Here is a 19,921-nt window from a genome sequence, read left to right as displayed (position 1 = left end):
CGTAGATGGTTTTCACTGCATCATAAAAGTTGTACATATCATTTCTATCGGCATGGGTTTGTATTTCATTTGCCTTCGATATCCACCACTCATTCTGCAGGGCACGCAATTTTGACTGCACCTCTCTCCTGGATGCTTGCCATTGTTGCCGGAGTGTAGTTGACATGGGATTATTGAGGACAGTACTGTGTGCTTTATGCATGCCTTTGAGTATGGAAGTTATTGTGCCTGTGTTGTCATTGAACCAGTCCTGGTGTTTTCTGCTCTTGTAACCGATGGATTGGGATGCTGCCTTGTAGAGTCTGGAGCTCACGGAAGACCATTTCCTGTCAATGGAATCATCCGTGCTCAAGAGAAGCTCAATGTCTTCCAGGTTTTCAGTCAGAGAGAGGCGGAGATTGTTCTGGACCCCAGCCTTTTCTAGCCGGGTACAGTCAAGCCTCTTCTTTCCTGACCTTTGAAGATGAACAGCAGGGCGTACCTCCACCTGGAGCCTGGTCATGATGAGCCGGTGATCTGTCCAGCACTCAGCACCTTTCATTGCATGAGTGAGTAAGACGTCTTTTGTATCAGCACATCTCACAATGATATAGTCCAATAGGTGCCAATGTTTGAAGCGTGGGTGCATTCAGGATGTTTTGTGCTTATTTTTTAATTGGAAGAGGGTGTTTGTGATGGTCAAGCCATGCTCAGCACAGAGGCTTAGGAGGCGCAGTCCATTTGCATTGACTTTCCCAATGCCATGCCCACCAAGGACAGCACTCCACACCTTGTTGTCTTTCCCCACTCTGGCATTGAAATCGCCCAGCAAAAAGATCTTGTCCTCCTTGGGTATATGATGGAGAGCCTCATCTAGTGACTGGTAGAAGCAGTCCTTTACATCATCCTCTGATGGCAGTGTTGGGTGCATAGGCACCTAGGAGGGTGACATAACGTTTCTTGGCCAGATGGATCCTGAGTGACATGAGCCTTTCATTTATGCCAATCGGTGTTTCGGTGAGTCTTGGTAGGAGGCTGTTTTTTATTGCAAATCCCACACCATGCTGATGGTGTCCTCCTGCAGGGTATCCCTTCCAGAAGAAGGTGTAGGTGTCCTCCTTCAGGGAGCCTTCATCCAGGAACCTGGTTTCGCTGAGTGCAGCAATGTCAATATTGTAGCGATTGAGTTCCGCTGCAATGAGTGCAGTCCTTCGCTGAGGTCTTTCGGCATTAATGTCCATCAGAGTTCTTATGTTCCATGTTGCCAGTTTAAAAGGAATTATTTTCTTTCTTTTATTTCGACCGCAGAGTGGAATGTCCCGATAGGTGTGGTAGCCTATCCAGGATGTTTTGAGTGGGCAATGTTTAGGCCACCTTTTCTAGGCCCCTCCCCAGTTGGGGTGAGCAGTGTGGCTCCTAAATAGGGCTGCTCAGACACACAAGGGTCTGCCGAGAGCAGCTGCCACTCAAACCCAGCTACTGGCGACCATGAATAGCCCTGTGCCGCTGGCGTGCGGGGGTCTGATTAGGAGCTTCCAGTGCATTCATACCTGCTCCCGTCACCAGACACCCCATCGCCGCCAGACTTTGATCCATATTCCGGTTGCTGGTCTCACCGAGGCAGAGATGGATACCTGCGCAAAGAGATTATTTACAGTGCCGCTGGGGGTGCGCATGTCCCAGCAGTCCTTCTTCACTATGAGAGGGTGGGATCCTTTGGTAAGGGGGGCCCAAGACGACCAGCACTCTTCCACAGCTGCAGGAGGCTGCCGGAGCTCCAGTCTGTCAGAGGACCGCCTATCATGCGCCGCCATGCACTTTGCTTTTCTCTCAGGGTGTGCTCCCCTAGCCTTTGTCGTCCTACACTTACCCACAAGGCAGTGGGACAGTGGTTGGTCAATGCCAGGGCGTATTCACTTCACATGGGCCTGCGCATTAGACCTCTGGGGACCACTGTAGCTCCAAGATCCCCTACAGTTTAGCCAGGGACCGCAAGGTACCCAGTTACCGTGTGTGGCCACGAGGAGGCACTGCAGGGGTCTTGGCGGTAGAGAGGCTCTGTACCGGCAGGGGAGACTTACGCACTCGGCTGCTCTTTTCACCCCCGCAAAGAGGGCTAGCCGGCGGCAGTAGCTGAGAGCAGAGAGTAGCAAGCAGAAGCAGCATGCAGCATGCACTAACTACAAGCACTACTACCCCAGTATTACTGCACTGACGCATCACACACGCCCTGTGCCGCTGACACACACACACACACACACACACACACACACACACACACACACACACACACACACACACACACACACACACACACACAGAGGTGAGGACACAACATCTTGTTTATTACAAACAAAGACATTAAAAACAGCAAGGGTAAAACTGTTAAAACAAACACTAAAAACAAGATGTCTTGCAAGTTGCAAGTGTCTGTGCAAGTGTCCGGTGTGTCCTTTTTAATTCGGGCCAGATAAAGTGGCTCCTCACCCCAGACTGCCACACTGATGCTTATATAATTGAAAGCCAGCTGGTTGGTGTGAATGTTGGACCACAGCCTAAACAGTCCTGTTGGTTACCTTGCTGACACTTTTCTGTGAATAGAAGTATCCATTTAGTTGAATCCAACAAAATGGATCTTTGAGTTTGACCCAGGGAATCCAGGGCTTTAGAAGGGTAGTGGAAGGGTTACTGCTGGTTTGGTAGTATTACCATACTGTTCAGATATGAAACACAATGTGTAATTATTGTCATGTCTGCAGTTGTTCTATGTATGCTTTGTGTGCCTCCTTCTAAAGTCACAAGCCCTTGCACACCATATTACTAGACCAATTGGAAAACTGGGTGGGACTTTCTGGCACAGCACTAAACTGGTTTGAATCCTACTTAAAGAACAGGTACTACTTAGTGTCATCAGACTATTTGAAGTATGTCGTGATGGGTGAGGGACTAACACTATCATTGGTGTAGAGGGTAAATAGGAAGGGGCTCAGGAAGAAACTTTGTGGGGCTCCGGTGTTAGTGATGGTGGTTATTCATGCCTTGTTTGCTACTGTCAACAGGCTAACAAACCCTCCTGTGGCAGTAGCCTCTGAATTTCTATCTACCAGAGCCTGCAATGAATTTGCCTCTTTCTTCAATGAAAATTAGACCGGCAGTTAGTTCCTCCGTACTGGGTAACAGGGTATGCGTTGTCCCTGTGTCCACCTAAAATCAATTCAGATAGCATGACACAGTTGATCCCATCAACCATAAAAACTTGGAGGACATTATACATCTGGCATACTCCTCCTGCTGCCTTGATATTCTGCCAACAGGCTTTTTCAAAAATGTTTCTGAATACATGGTTTCAGATCTTCTACAAATTGTCAACATGTCTCTTCTCTCAGGTTTCTTCCCACAGGCTCTGAATATTGCGGTCATCAAGCCACTCTTAAAAAAGATCTAGACACTTTACTAATGAACAATTATAGGCTCATATCAAACTTCCCGTTTCTAAGTAAATAATTGAAGAAGCCTTTTTTTTAACAGCTGAACAACTTCTTGTCTTTAAAAAACTGACAAAAATGACCTGTGGAGTTCCCCATGGCTTCATTCTGGGGCTGCTTCTGTTTAACATCTATATGCTCCCACTAGTTCAGATTATGGAAAACAACAAAATGTGGGACCATAATTATGCAGACTACACATAGATTTACATAACCATATCACCAGGGTACTCTAATCCCATACAAGCACTAAATGCATTGAACAAACCAATGATTGGGTGGCTCAGAATTTCCTTCAATTGAACAAAGACAAAACTGAAGTAATGGTATTTGGAGTAAAAGAAAAACGATTAAGTCAGTGCTCAGCTACAATTGGTACTGTTAAAAACTACAAACCAACCCAGAAATCTTGGTGTACCCATAGACTCAGACCTGAATTTAGATAGCCACATTAAGATAATTATAGCCTACTATCAACTGAAGAATATACAAAAAATTAAAAGATTTATGTCTCAGCAGGATTTGGAAAAACTTGTCCATGCATTTATCTTCAGTCAACTCGACTACTGTAACGGTGTCTTTATAGGTCTCTAAAAATCAACCAAACAGCTGCAGCTGATTCCAAACTCTACTGCTAAAGTCCTTACTAAGACAACAAAATGGATCACGTCACTCTAGTTCTGAGGTCTTTACTTGTTTTTATTTACTTCACTTGTTTTTAAGCATACTCAATAATCCAAGTAAGAAAATCCAAGAAAGCTGAATTAATTCATCTGTACACAACATTTATCGAGAGAAACATTTCATCACTCATCTAAGGGACAGCTTGAGTCTAAACTGACTGCAGGTATCCCCACCCTTAAAAACAATACAGTTGCATAACGACCAAAACCAATGATTAGTTTCATATGCAAATAGGCGTGACCTTTAACTAGAGTTTCAATGGCCATGTGTACTATTCACAGAGGATTTGGGAATGTTTGCAATCACAGCATCGTAAGATGGTGACAGATTAGGCCCCCCCTCGGTTCAGGGATGGTCATTCCCTCCTAACATAGATGGCCTTTTTGACTCCCTGTTCAAACCAGCATTCCTCCCTATCAAGGATGTGAACATCCTCATCCGTGAAAGAGTGGCCACTGGCCTGTAGATGGGTGTAGACTGGGGAGACCTGGCCTGACGCGTTAGCTCTTCTGTCCTGTGCCATCCTCTTGGCCAGTGTCTGTTTAGTTTCCGCCAATGTACAAGTCACGGCAATCCTCCTGGCACTTAACAGTGTATACCACATTGCTGTTTGTGTCGGGGTACTAGATTCTTGGGGTGGACCAATATCTGACACAGCATGTGTTGGGGTTTAAAAGCAACTGAGACATGGTGTTTGGAAAATATGCATCTCAACTTCTCCAACATTCCCCACACATATGGAATCACCACTGGTTTATGCTTAGGCAGCTTTTGTCCTTCTCCTCTCTTTGATCAGCTGATGCACTGTTTGGGCATCTTTCTGGTTTTGACCAATGCCCAGTTAGGATAACCACACGTAACCAGGGCCTGTTTACTTCACAATGTTACAATTTCATTTAGCAGGTGCTTTTATCCAAAGCGTTGTACATCTTAGAGTTAATACAACACAAGCAAGGATCTAGTCAGGAGACAATGCAAGTAAGTGCCAAAAAAAAATAAGAAAAAAAAGGAGTTGCATCAGCTGAATAGCTCAATCGGTAAGAACGTCGACATCTAAGTGACTTCTTCAGGATAGACTGAGGAGATCACTTAGATGAGTGATGAAACGTTTCTCTCAATAAATTTTGTGTCCAGATGAACTGAATCAATTTGTTTAATTTACACTGACTTCATGTCTAACAAAATTGATTTTAAAACTCTGCTCTTAGTTTATGAAACACTTAATGTTTTAGGGCCAAAATACATTTCTGCTAGCTTCCTGAGCAGACCCGCAGATAAGTCCAGTTAGATCCTCAGTTTGCATCCCTTGTACTTCACCTCGTGTGTCAGGGCCCATTGTAGTGTCTTTTCTTTATCCTGGAACCAATGAAAGCACACCATCTACGGGCAAAGGGATTGCCCTGCTTGGGGTTTTTGGCCAAGAGATCGATGTGCCCATTCCACTTCTGGGGCTTTATTAAAAAGCTCTTTGCCCATAACTTCCATTAGCAGTTCAGACACAAACTTGGTTGTAGCTTGGCCTTTCTCACTGTCCTCTGGAACATTCAGGATCCAAAGGTTCGCTATGTCTTCAACGTGGACAGTCAGGGTGGCATTTTGCTGTTGCAGGTGCTTGATAGTTTTTTCTGCTGTGACCAGCACGGTGAAGTCTCCGGCCAAGGTTTCGGTCACACTCAATCGTGCCTGGAAATCAGTAACAGTCTCCGTTCATGCATTCACAGACACCTGAAGTGGGGCAACTGATTCCTGGATTAGTAAAGAGATGTCATTTTTGAGCGAAGTTCGATGTTCCATCAGCTCAGCTACAAGTTGGCTCATGGTAACCACTTGAAGTGGCTTCAGTGCTAGTTTTGTTAGCCATGTTAACAACTTTGCTGGCTATGTTGGTGTGTCATTCGCTGAGCCCTCATTGATGGCTTATTTTCATTCATAACCCAATTGCAGGCCTACTTTGCTATTTTGCTGTACCGTCTTCGACTTAAGTCTTATAATGTCAGTTAAATCTTCAAATGCTGCCATTAAAGGGTAATGTTAGTAAAGTAAGCCGGGAGCTGTAGTCCTTTGCGTTTTATGTCCTCACAGTCAAACCGGAAGGCCCCTTTTTATTTGTTTTTAAAAGCATTTTTATTGCCTTATATTTTATGTAAAGCATTTGAATTGTCTTGTTGCTTAAATGTGGCTATACTAATAAGCTTGCCTTGCCTTTTAATGTAAAATCCCTACTGTGGCTGGGTGGTCTTACCCTCACCTTTTTTCAGAGTCAAATTTGTTTGTTTTGTTTTTTTTTTTTTTGTTTTTTTTTATTCACGTGTCACACATTTTATCACATGAAACAAAGAAATTGTACCAGATTGTTTCATCCACTTCACAGCATATCTTCAATGAAATTCTATTTTTTTGACCTGGAGTGTTGTTAAAACACAGGTTTACTTCAATGAGTAAACCTTTGTTTTAACTGAACCTTAAAGGCCTCTCCTTGTGAAAAACCCCCCAAATAAAACTAATCAATGTGCCATTTTATTCTCGTTTAAAGAATCAACCTTCTCTTGCCATGCCACAAACATTTGCGGATTGTTCTTGGGGGGGGGGGAGTCTGTTGTTTAGAATGTTTATCCTTTGTGTACAGCATTCTTTACTGTAAATGAACACATGAAACACAAAGGATAAGACAAAACCCAAATTTATAAACCTTTTATGGGTAGCAAAAGCAAAACAATATCATGCGTAACAACTTTATCGATCACCAGCATGCATCCTCCTCACTACCTAGTGGCAAATAGAGGGGTCTCTGTTAATAAATTGTTACTGTTCTCACAAAGGGTGCTCTGTGTGTTGCTATATAGAGAAAGAGATGGAACTTAAAACTAGCCTTGTAGTAGAGACCACCCAAGATGAGACCATGGGCTCTGTTTCTGTGCTGGCACAGAGCTGGCAGAGGCACAAACGCTGGCTAGTTAGCAGTTTCCTTGAATTTCGTGACTGAAAATGAACACACATGCACCGAGATGGGTGCAATGGTGCAACTGGGGGTATGTTAATACAGATGCACTTGCATAGTGCAGTTTTGGTGTTCATTTTGACTTGAAATTGCGCCTATGCCTCCCCAAGCTCAGACCATATCTAAGTGCTGATGCAGGTATGTTCAGTTAATTTTGTGCGGCAGTCTAGGCACAGGCACACCCAGGGACATCTATGCAAATGTTTTTTAATGGATGTAAGTCTATGCACTTCACTCCTCGGAAATAAGTCATTAAACTAATTGCAACAACTTGAATGCAATGTTCTGAATAAATGAATGAGAGAAAAAACATCGATATGTGGCTGTTAAATTTGATGTGAAGAATTGAAGAATTTGTGCGCAACGTGACGCACGGAAAAATCAGCCTAACTTGACAAAGTGACTGTCTGTCTGGGCCAATAGGATGTATCCAATACTACAAATTGTCTATACTAGAGCCCAACATCTGGAATCCTGTGGGTCACGGGAATCCCCATAAAAGAGGAGTCAGTTCTACTGTCAATACAGTCTCCATGGACTATGATGTTTGCAGATGACATTGTGATCTATAGCGAAGGTAGGGTGCAGGTTGAGGGGAGCCTGGAGAGGTGGAGGTATGCACTGGAGAGAAGAGGAACGAAAGTCAGTAGGAGCAAGACGGAATACCTATGCGTGAACGAGAGGGAGGACAGTGGAATGGTGAGGATGCAAGAAGTAGAGGTGAAGAAGGCATATGAGATTAAATGCTTGGGGTCAGCTGTCTAGAGTAACACAGAGTGCAGAAGAGAGGTGAAGAAGAGAGTGTAGGCAGGGTGGAGTGGGTGGAGAAGAGTGTCAGGAGTGATTTGTGACAGAAGGGTACCAGCAAGAGTTAAAGGGAAGGTTTACAAGATGGTTGTGAGACCAGCTATGTTATATGGTTTGGAGACTGACACTGACGAAAAGACAGGAGGCAGAGCTGGAGGTGGCAGAGTTGAAGATGCTAAGATTTTCATTAGGAGTGATGAAGGGAGGACAGGATTAGGAACGATTATATTAGAGGGACAGCCCAGGTTGAGCAGTTTGGAGACAAAGCAAGAGAGGCAAGATTGAGATGGTTTGGACATGTGTGGAGGAGAGATGCTGGGTATATTGGGAGAAGGATGCTGAATATGGAGCTGCCAGGGAAGAGGAAAAGAGGAAGCTCAAAGAGGAGGTTTATTGATGTGGTGAGGGAGGATATGCAGGTGGCTGGAGTGACTGAGGAAGATGTAGAGGAAGGAAGAAATGGAAACGGATGATCTGCTGTGGCGACCCCTAACGGGAGCAGCCAAAAGTAGTAGTAGTAGCCGTAGTAGTAGTAGTAGTAGTAGTAGTAGTAGATAATCTATAGGGATTGAATATATACACTCACTGGCCACTTTATTAGGTACACCTTGCTAGTACCGGGTTGGACCCCCTTTTGCCTTCAGAACTGCCTTAATGCTTCGTGGCATAGATTCAACAAGGTACTGGAAACATTCCTCAGAGAGTTTGGTCCATATTGACATGTAGCATCACGCAGTTGCTGCAGATTTGTCGGCTGCACATCCATGATGCGAATCTCCCGGTCCATCACATCCCAAAGGTGCTCTATTGGATTGAGATCTGGTGACTGTGGAGGCCATTTGAGTACAGTGAACTCATTGTCATGTTCAAGAAACCAGTCTGAGATGATTCGAGTTTTATGACATGGCGCGTTATCCTGCTGGAAGTAGCCATCAGAAGATGGGAACACTGTGGTCATAAAGGGATGGACATGGTCAGCAACAATACTCAGGTAGGCTGTGGCGTTGACACGATGCTCAATTGGTACTAAGGGGCCCAAAGTGTGCCAAGAAAATATCCCCCACACCATTACACCACCACCACCAGCCTGAACCGTTGATACAAGGCAGGATGGATCCATGCTTTCATGTTGTTGACGCCAAATTCTGACCCTACCATCCGAATGTCGCAGCAGAAATCGAGACTCATCAGACCAGGCAACGTTTTTCCAATCTTCTATTGTCCGATTTTGGTGAGCCTGTGCGAATTGTAGCCTCAGTTTCCTGTTCTTAGCTGACAGGAGTGGCACCCGGTGTGGTCTTCTGCTGCTGTAGCCCATCTGCCTCAAGGTTCGACGTGTTGTGCGTTCAGAGATTGTCTTCTGCATACCTCGGTTGTAATGAGTGGTTATTTGAGTTACTGTTGCCTTTCTATCAGCTCGGACCAGTCTGGCCATTCTCCTCTGACCTCTGGCATCAACAAGGCATTTTCGCCCACAGAACTGCCGCTCACTGGATATTTTCTCTTTTTCGCACCATTCTCTGTAAACCCTAGAGATGGTTGTGCGTGAAAATCCCAGTAGATCAGCAGTTTCTGAAATACTCAGACCAGCCCGTCCGGCACCAACAACCATGCCACGTTCAAAGTCACTTAAATCACCTTTCTTCCCCATTCTGATGCTCGGTTTGAACTGCAGCAGATCGTCTTGACTATGTCTACATGCCTAAATGCATTGAGTTGCTGCCATGTGATTGGCTGATTAGAAATTTGCGTTAATGAGCAGTTGGACAGGTGTGCCTAATAAAGTGGCCAGTGAGTGTAATTTGAAGATTGCGGTGATACAGGGAAATAATTTACCTCTGCCAGATATCCAAGTTAACCAAGGAACCAAGGAGCTGAGCTGACCGGCCAAATTGAAGCCAACCCCAACTCTGCCTGCTTATGGTGGATTTATCCTGATCCAACATCTTTATCAACTACACCACACTGCGCCAGGGCTGTGCTTGCGTTACCAAAAATATAATGGACACACTCACATGTGCCAGCACACTATGCTTGTGCACTTATGCTCAGTCCCACAGTAATAGAGTCCATACTCCCAAGTAGAAGGGTTAAAAGGGTTCAGGTAATAATAGTTGTCTTAAACCGCCCTAAGCAATGTTTGAACTTCACTTGACAAAATATGTATTTCAGTTTCCCATTACCCTGCCTGTCTAAAATGTTCTCCACAGCCCCTGTCTTGCACATGCTTGTTCTTCAGAGCAGAAGCACAGGGCGTGGTGGGCTGATGGTTGACATGCACAAGTGAATTGAAAAGTTCTGTATTTTAAACACCTTAGTGCTGCCTCACTAGTCAGTGGTAAATAATGTCTCCCCCTGGTCAACCTTTTAAGAATATCTGATGCTAAATTTTTCAGCAATAAGATATGATGAGTGTGAAGGTTGACCAGACTTAAGCTATCTTACAAAATTAACTTTGTATTCTCTTTTTTTGGGGGGATTTTTTTCCCTCCCCTATTGTATCCGGCCAATTACTCCACTCTTCTGAGCTATCCTGGGTCGCTGCTCCACCCCCTCTGCTGGTTCGGGGAGGGCTGCAGACTACCACATGCCTCCTCTGATACATGTGGAGTCTTTTTACCTGACAGTCAGGAGTTTCACCAGGGGGAAGTAGCACGTGGGAGGATCATGCCATTCCCCCCAGCCCCCCCTTAACAGGCACCCCGACCAACCAGAGGAGGTGCTAGTGCAGCGACCAGGACACATACCCACATTCAGCTCCCCACCCACAGCCACGGTCAATTGTGTCCGCAGGGACGCCAGACCAAGCCGGTGGTAACATGGGGGATTCGAACCACCGATCCCCATGGTGGTAGGCAACGGAATAGACTGCTATGCTACCAGGACGTCCCACTTTTTTGAGTTTGATTTTTGAGACAATTTGAGTTTTGTTCCCACATGGAATTAACTACAGTGCTGTTTTCGGTTGAGAACCAGAAAATGATTTCTTACCCCAGAAACAAACCCCAGAAAGCTTTCCTAGTCTCTTCTCTACCACCTCTGACAGTCTTCTCCACCAACTGTCCCAGTTTATTTTCTATACAGCAGCTCAAATTTGCAATCTGGTGACCCCACAAGTTCAGTCGAAATTGAGAATACATTACCAGTGTTCTAGTTTTTAGAAGGAGCCACATTGATGTTTATGAGATGGGGATTAGTTCTTTTCAAAATTTATGGATATTGATATTGATAGACGGGAGTTGCTCATGTTGATATTGATATGTAGGGGAATTACTTGTAGTGATATTGATAGATAGAGGAGTTACTTGTTCCCGTAATTCAGGAAGATTATGACAATTCTACTGCGACCTCAACAAAATGAAAGAGAGTGTCACTATCAATCTATTCATAGCAAAGTGTTACGCTGGCTGAGTCGGAATTACTTTCTCCAGAGGGAGTTGATGACACCGAGTGTAAGTGTCTGTTTGAAAGAAGGTTTCGGTCTCGTCCCACTGTCATCTCTTCAGCGTGGAATTCTGGGATGAATCATCCATCCATGCATTAATTCATCATTCATCCCTGCCTAATCCAATTCAGGGTTGCAGGGAGGTGGAATCCATCCCAGCAGGCACTGACCAGAATGTAGGGAGACATGCTGGACAGGTCGCCAGTCCATCACTGGGCCAATACACACACACACACACACACACACACACACACACACACACACACACACACACACACACACCTATGAGCAATTTAGAGAGTGTAATTCACCTACCATGCATTTCTTTGCACTGTAGGAGGAAACTGCAGTACTCAGAGGAAACCCACACAAACACTGGGAGAACATGCAAATGCCGCAGCGATGGACTGGAACTGGGCCCAGGACACTTTTGCAGTGAAGCGATAAGTGCTAACCACTAACACTGTAATGCCAACCCAGTCTCACAGACAAAACGTGCATCATCTGCATCTTGATTGCATTTCCCAAAGTGCGTTGAATGTGAGTGTTCTATCACGTGCAGAGATGAGTTGTGTCAACAGCATACAGATGTTTAGTAATATGTGACTATTGTTAGAGGCATGACTCACATCTATGCCACTTGCAACCCCAATTTCAGCAGTCAATATAGTTAAAATGACAACTCTTTGTCTGGTCCCATGTACTTGTGTTTGCTCAATGAAGCCAAATCAGAAACATGCAGCCCATGTACGTAACTCAACACACAATGACTCATGAAGCATTGTTGACCAGCTGCGAGCAGGGATTATACTGAAGGAAACAGAAACATGCTGTGTGAAATGGAAAAACGCTCCCTAAAAGACACTGGTGGAAGGGTCCGCGGTGGTGTAGCGGTCTAACTTTCAGCTTTGTGTCGATGCAATTGCCCACTGGGGACCGGGGTTCGCGCCCCGGTCTCGTCAGATCTGACTATGGCCGGACACGATGAAGCAGCAATAACTGGCAACGCTGTCTTCGGGAGGGGGGTGGAGTTGGCTTGTGTTCGTCACATGAATGCGTCTCTGGGTGTGTGGGGAAAAAGCAGTGGTTCGGCCTGGATTTGCCTTGTCCCGGAAGTGGCGAGGCGTTTCCTTCCAGACTGCTGGTCGGAGAGATGCAGTTAGCGAACGCATGCAGTACGAGGGTGGGTGTTTGAACTAGAATAGGGATCGATTGGCCACTAAATTGGGAGAAAAAGGGAAAAATCAGAAATACGTTTATATTAAAAAAAAGATGCTGGTGGTACTGCGATAATTATGATTTCAATTTTTAATTTTATTTGTACAGCCCAATATCACAAATTACAAATTTGCCTCAGTGGGCTTAGCAGCAACACAACCTCCTGTCCTTAGACCCTCTCATCGGGTAAGGAACAACTCCCTAAAAAAACAACCTTTAACAGGGAGAAAAAATAAGAAGAAACCTCGGGGAGCGCAACAGAGGAGGGCTCTCTCTCCCAAGACAGACAATGTGCAATGGCTGTTGTGTTTACGCAATTTACACAATACAACATTGAAAGAGGATAACACAATTATAATGGACTTATAAAATTCATGAAGAATATGGTGAGGAGGATGCCAAGCAGTATCCAGGCACCATCGGAACAGTCCAGGACCCAAGTCATGCGACCAGCATCACCATGTAAAAAATGTACATGGATTTATAAAAAGAAAATGTGATTAGGGGAATGGCAGGCAGCATCCAAGTGGCGACCACCATCACCATGGAGATCTGGGAGGAGAACCAACTGCACGTGCACACAAGAGAGACTCGCATGACACCATTCACACACAGAGAAAGAGAAAGAAGACATCATTCACAGAGAGAGAAAAGACGTGAGAGAAGAGAACAATTTGCAATAGTCATTAATCATAATCAATTACATCATCAATTAGTCATAATCTATACTCTATAATCTCGTCGGCAGAACGGTGGTTGGTAAATTCATTGAGACAGAAACCGACCCGCCATGCAGTACAGGTTGTGAAGCACTCAACTTAAAGGCAACTAATTGTAAGCTAAGGCAAAAAGGTGAGTTTTAAGTTTGGATTAACCATCCATCTCCATCAGTCTGATGATTAACCATCAGTCTCCAAGATCCTTACACTAACCTTGGCAACACAAAACTCTTACCTGTAAACGTCAGAAGTGAAAACTTGTATGGGCCCCCTGGCCACCAATGTGAAACCCTCCTCAAAAAATCTGGGTGTACTCTTTGACCAAAATCTGAATTTCGACCTACACATAAACAAGCTTGTGCAAACCTTCTTTTTCCAACTCCGGAACATTGCAAAACTCAAACCAGTGCTAGCAACCAGAGGTCTCAACTTACTAATCCATACCCTAATTTTCCCATGCCTTGACTGCTGCAATGCTCTTTTCTCCTGTTTTAGCCAAGCAGCCCCGTCCCACCTGCCACTCATGCAAAACGCTGCAGCCAGGCTGCTAGCCATTACCAATCTTAGATCCCACATCACACCAATGAATGAATGGATGAATGAAGATTTATGTCGAACATGTAAAAAGCAGGATATAGCAGATACAGGTAAGACATTGCCAATAATCTGAAGTGATCAACAAATCCACACATCAAACTCAGCGAGCAAATCTCCATATGACTCAGATTATTTGTTGGAAAAGGAGTAGGAAGTATACACACTTATTTTTCCTACCTTCTCACATACTCTTAAGTTAATTCAGCTAATATACATTACAAAAAGGAAAGAAAAAAATATATATAACAAAAAGCATGACAATAAAAAAAAAATCCTCACATCTCTTCATTGGCTCCCAGTAAATTATAGAATAGACGTATCACATATAAGGTGCTACGTGGTCTTGCCCCTGAATACAGATCTGCTAGTGGGGCCAGAGAAAATAGCATGGAAGGCATTTTAACATTTGAGCCCTTTTATTTGCTGTTTTGTAAGCAAGTATTAAGTTTCTGAATTTGATGCGGGCAGCAACTGGGAGCCAGTGGAGGGATATGAACAGCGGAGTGACGTGCTGTTTTGGGTTGGTTGAAGACCAGATGCGTCGCCGTGTTCTGGATCATTTGCAGAGGTGAAAGTGCATGCAGAGAGACCAGCCAGTAAGGAGTTGCAGTAGTCAATGCGTGATATTACAAGAGCCTGTACCAGGAGTTGTCCTTTTCTTTCTCGGCCAGGAGTTGTTTTTTTTTCTCTTGTTCCTTCTGCTTCTGGCCTTTCTTATTGGCCTTTGTATCGGAGGTCAGCAAATCTAGTGCTCGGAGCTGTGTCTCCTCCTTCTATTTCAGCAGAGTAGACCTTCTCAACTCATCCTCCTCTGTGCTCCTGTTAAACATATCTATTTCTTCCTGAGCCTGAAGGAGGCTGAGCTTGGTCTGAATGGTCTCTGTGTGAAGACAGATTTTCTCCAGCTGCCAATTGTTGAGGCGCCTCTTTAACCCTTCATTCTGGAGGAGGACAGCCATATTCTTTTGATCGCTCTGTTCCTTTTCTTTGCAAAGCTCAGCAGCAAAGCGTATTTCTTGTGCCACTAGAACTTGCTTTTTTCAGGAGGAGTTCTCCATTAAGGGCCTCCACCTTTTGTAGGAACAATTCTTTATTCGGGAGGATCATCTCCTTTTCTTGCTCCCACACTTTACTGCTAGCCTCTTTAGCAGCAGCCTGAGATTAGATGACTGGGCTGGGCCATGAGATGACTGGGCTGGGCTCCTCCTTGGAGTAGCTCCTCTTTGATACACCCTGACCTGAGGTGGTATGTCCGGAGGTGTCAGTTTGCCGTTCAGTAGCCAGTCTGCTCTGGAGGAAGGAGGTGCTGGTGTTAAAGCCATGTTCCTTGGTTTAGAGGGCAGTTTTGCTGAGAGGACGTCATCTTTCTCCTCCCCACATCGGACATGAGGTTGTTGGGTCGGAGGTGACAGTTTGCCGTTCAATGGCCAGGCTGCTCTGGAAGAAGGAGGCACCAGGGTTAAAGGCCCTGTGGATCAGGATAATGAAGTGGGATGGTTATCACTGATTGTATATCAAAGCGTCAGAGAGATAGAACTCTTATTAAGACCAAGGTATTCAGAAGTTATCTCTGTGTGACTTGCTTCCCACTCGCATTAAAAGCAAAGAAGAAGGGAGTGATAAGTGTTGTGCCGCTGCCAGTAGAGGCTGAGTCATTTCGTGATGTTGCAGTCATCTGTGAGGCAAAAAGAATGACAAGATTCCGAGAAGCGGGAAAGGTGGACAGTAATTCTGTGTTTAACTTTTGAAGGGTAATTGCCGGGAAGAGTGTACCTTGATTATGTGAGTTACAGGTTGAGGCCTTATGAGAGAGCTCCTCTCAGATGTTTTTGTTGTCAAGAATATGGACATTTTGCTGCAGTTTTTAATGGAGTCAGAAGATGTGGGGGATGTGGGGAGGACAACTGCAATGTGGAAGATTGTATAGTTGAGAAAGTGCAAGCAAAGTGTCTGTACTCCAAGGGATATCATGATACAGAATCAAAAAGAATTAAGGTAGAGAAAGTGAATATAATGAGAGCAGAAAAGGGACCGATGTATGCTGAAGCTGCTAAGAGAATGGCGAGAAACAATGAGAATGATGTTAGACAGGAGGGACTGGTCAGCCAGGAAGCATACTGATTGGTGACGTTTTTAGCCTTTTTGGTAACATTTTCTATGAAGCTTGCATCTATAATGCCCTATAAGCATCTATAACGCCCTAGAAGTGTAGCTATAAGTCATTGTAAGATTCATTATAACCATGTACGTACGCCCTCACAACACCTCATAACCACCTTTATGATACTCTATGTCAATTTAAAACGGATTTATGCATTATAAATATGTCATCATTAGCCTGTTTATCTGTCAAATGTCATAATGCATCATAGCCAACTTGTTTTGCTGAAGTTTTGTAGAGATGCATAATGAGACTTCAGTGCTATTTCAGTCTTCAGCCATAGCCGTTAGTCATTGTAATACACATTATGGGAAAGTATGGGCATTATAGATGCAATAGATGCTTATAGGGCGTCATAAATGCTTATAGGGCATTATGGATGCAAGTTTCATAGAAAGTGTTATCGCTTTTTGTATAATTAACTGTACTGCTCGATTAGAAAGAAAATCTGAAAGAACTGAAATAATTGTAGATGCAGCATGGACATTTCTGGGTGTTGTAGGAGTTTCTGGAGAAGATGTGCAGCACCTGCTGAGAGAGGCTTTTAGTCCCGCTCAGAGACCTGTGACATATAGCAGAGTGGGAAATGGATGGAAAGGACCTCTTATTATTCTATTTAGTCAGTGGAAAAGAACAGGAAGAAGGCGTCACGGCGTTGGATGACGCTATTCCCCACAGTTCCCCCTCCCCCCCGAACAGGCGCCCCAACGGACCAGAGAAGGCGCTAGATATACCCACAGCCGGCTTCCCACCCGGCCAACTGTGTCTGTAGGGACGCCCGACCAAGCCGGAGGTAACACGGGGATTCGAACCAGCGATCCTCGTTTTAGTGGGCAACGAAATAGACCGCCACCTTCCCCGGACGCCCGTAATTCTGATTTTTAATTGTAATGAATTACAATCTTATAGTTTTGCTGGATGAAAGTGCTGGTATTCATATTGTAGCGAATTCGGGGGGGGGGCGGGAACCGCCGCAGCCGGGACGCGAACCCGGGTCTCCCGCTCCACGGGCGACTACGTTAACCAGTCCGCTAAAGGGTCCGACCCGTTAGCCAAGGGCTAGCAAGTCCATTTATCCATGCACGTTACATACCCCTCTCCTTCGGGAAGCGCTTCAGCATATCAGGTCCCTCACGCCTCTGGACGCACGCGCTTCCGATGGCCTCACGGTCTCACCGTCCCACTTCTGACACCAATGTAGCGAAGTCCGGGGGCAGCCGGGAACCGCCACAGCCAGGACGCGAACCGGGATCTCCCGCACCACGAGCGACAACGTTAAACAATCCAGTAAAGGGTCCGACCCGTTAGCCAAGGGCTAGCGAGTCTAGCAGTCCGTGATCGTTACACTGTGCTGATGTGTACTTGTAGATTTGTGTGTGAGATGGTCAGTGTGATAGAGACTATGTCACTATGTAATGGTGCTGCATGTAAATGAATGCTCTTAGTGTTGCTCTGTGTACCTGCCCAAGGACGGAAAATAGTTCATATAGCTAAATCCGGCATAAATTATCTCTTCTCATTTTGAGATTAATGTTTTTATGCATGCTCCTTGTTTAACAAATAAATAAAATGAAAATAATGGCGCCTGGGTCCAGGCTACTAAATAAACAGTCGGGTTGTTCCAAACGGTGTTCTTTATTGTAGAATAGCAGCAAACCAAGTAACCCATCATACATGAACTTTGTCTCTCTCTCTCTCTCTCTCTCTCTCTCTCTCTCTCTCTCTCTCTCTCTCTCTCTCTCTCTCTCTCTCTCTCTCTCTCTCTCTCTCTCTCTCTCTCTCTCTCACACACTCACACACACACACACACACCTATTCTTTCTGACCAAAAAAAAAAATTGGCGGTGTAAATAAAAGCTAAGCATACCACTTAGGGGGAAAAACAACTCGTACTCGTCGGTGAAGCCTCAACACTAATAAAACACACACGCTGACCAAAACCACAATCGCAAACTGATGATAAAGTTGTTGCGTGCGTATGTGTTTGAGAGAGAGAGCGGGAGAGAGAGACAGACAGAGAGAGAGAGCGCGCGCGAGAGAGAGAGAGTGAGGGGGAGGGGGGGGGAGAAGGTGAACAGGTAATGCAGAGCCTGCCCTGTTTTACGCAGTGTCTCTGCAAGTTATTTATAACTTACTCGGAACACTGCTTTGTGACTTTTCGACCCGCACACCCGAACCCGTCATACTTTCCAGGTAGCCTACCCGAACCCTCCCGACCCGCGGATGGGTCGACTCGCGCGTAACAGACCACTCACTAACTGGTCCGGACCACTAAGTTCCGCGCCCCTAGAAGCAGTAACCAGTGATCCGTGTTAGGGACCATGGTCAGTGGACAGACTGGACAACCCGCTGAATGGCTACAACCCCCTGTCACTAATCACTGCCTCGGGGGAGGCGCTTAGTCCGCCGCCAGTATATGAAGAGTTGCGCGCACGAACAACCTAGCTACAAACCCAGCAGGCTATGGCGGGTCAAGAGTCAGTTGTTACTAGTTGAAGAAATATGAAAACTGTCCCGTCACATTATAATACCGTCTCGGCAGTATGATCTTTATCTACTTTTAGGATTGCAGCAGGTGATATCCCAGCTGCAGCACACAGCTCGGCGCTGGTAGAGGCACTTGGAGTAGCCTCGGTTTCGGTGGAGATGGCGGACTTCTGGAATTATACGCTCAATTCCAATCGGTCCGGTCTGGAACAGAACCGGTTCAGTGGCTTGGACGACATCGACGTGACGGCGGACGGCAGCCCAGCTCTGCGGATCATCATCTCCGTCGTGTACTCCATGGTGTGCGCCGCGGGGCTGGTTGGGAATCTCCTGGTGTTTTTCTTGATGAAGGTCAGGCGAGGGAGGAAGAGGTCGACCATTAACTTTTTCATCCTCAACCTCGCCGTGACGGACTTCCAGTTTGTTCTGACGCTGCCCTTCTGGGCGGTGGACACCGCTCTGGACTTCAGCTGGCCCTTCGGGGACGCCATGTGCAAGATCATCCTGTCCGTGACCGTGATGAACATGTACGCAAGTGTGTTTTTTCTCACGGCCATGAGTGTGACGAGGTACTGGTCGGTGGCCTCGGCGCTGAAGGACCGCGCACGGCGGTGCTTCTGCTCGGTGCGCTGGGTGAGCGCAGGGCTGTGGGTCTCCGCCATCGCGGCCACCGCGCCGACTGCCATCTTCTCCACCGTCCGCAACGTGGCCGGCGAAAAGCTCTGCCTCCTCGGCTTCCCCGACGGCCAGTACTGGCTGGCGTTGTACCACCTGCAGAAAATCCTCGTCGCCTTCGTGTTCCCCATGCTGACGGTGACGGTGTGCTACCTGATGCTTCTGCGCTTCGTGCGTCTGAGGAGCATGAACAACAACCAAGTCAAGCGCAGATCCAAAGTGACCCGCTCGGTCACCATCGTGGTGCTCTCGTTCTTCTTGTGCTGGATGCCGAACCACGCTATTACTTTCTGGGGCGTCCTGGTCAAGTTTAACGTGGTTAATTGGGACAGGGCTTATTACATGGTGCACACGTACGTCTTTCCCGTGACCGTGTGCCTGGCGCACGCCAACAGCTGCCTGAACCCGGTGCTGTACTGTCTGATGCGGAGAGAGTTCAGGAAAATGCTGAAGGGTCTGTTCTGGCGCATGTCCTCCCCCGCCGTGGCGAACTCTTGCCAAATACGACCGTTCTCGCGGACGATCAAAGCGGACCGTGACGAAACCCAGACCGTCGTTCCTCTGAATAACATGGAAACCGAGAATTACGGACTTTCCATCCTGAACGACCAGTGCCACACGGACGCGCTGTATGCGGTGGGCTGCCAGCACCAGAGCTTAGTCTAG

The 19,921-nt window shown here is 46.0% G+C and overlaps 1 protein-coding gene across 1 annotated transcript; it reads left to right on the top strand.

The window, feature by feature from the left end:
* Positions 1–18,739: 18,739 nt before the first annotated feature.
* Positions 18,740–19,921, top strand: LOC130114472 (relaxin-3 receptor 1-like). Its single transcript, XM_056282352.1, has one exon. It carries the CDS (start codon positions 18,740–18,742, stop codon positions 19,919–19,921), a length of 1,182 nt encoding a protein of 393 aa, XP_056138327.1.

This window comes from Lampris incognitus, chromosome 6, assembly GCF_029633865.1.
Source record: "Lampris incognitus isolate fLamInc1 chromosome 6, fLamInc1.hap2, whole genome shotgun sequence".
NCBI lineage: Eukaryota > Metazoa > Chordata > Actinopteri > Lampriformes > Lampridae > Lampris > Lampris incognitus.
The sequence above is the reverse complement of the archived record's forward strand: the minus strand, read 5'-3'. Positions and strand labels throughout refer to the sequence as shown.

What these genes read in the sequence shown, in the direction of transcription:
- LOC130114472 (XM_056282352.1), top strand. Translation starts at nt 18,740, where the DNA reads ATGGCGGACTTCTGGAATTATACGCTCAATTCCAATCGGTCCGGTCTG.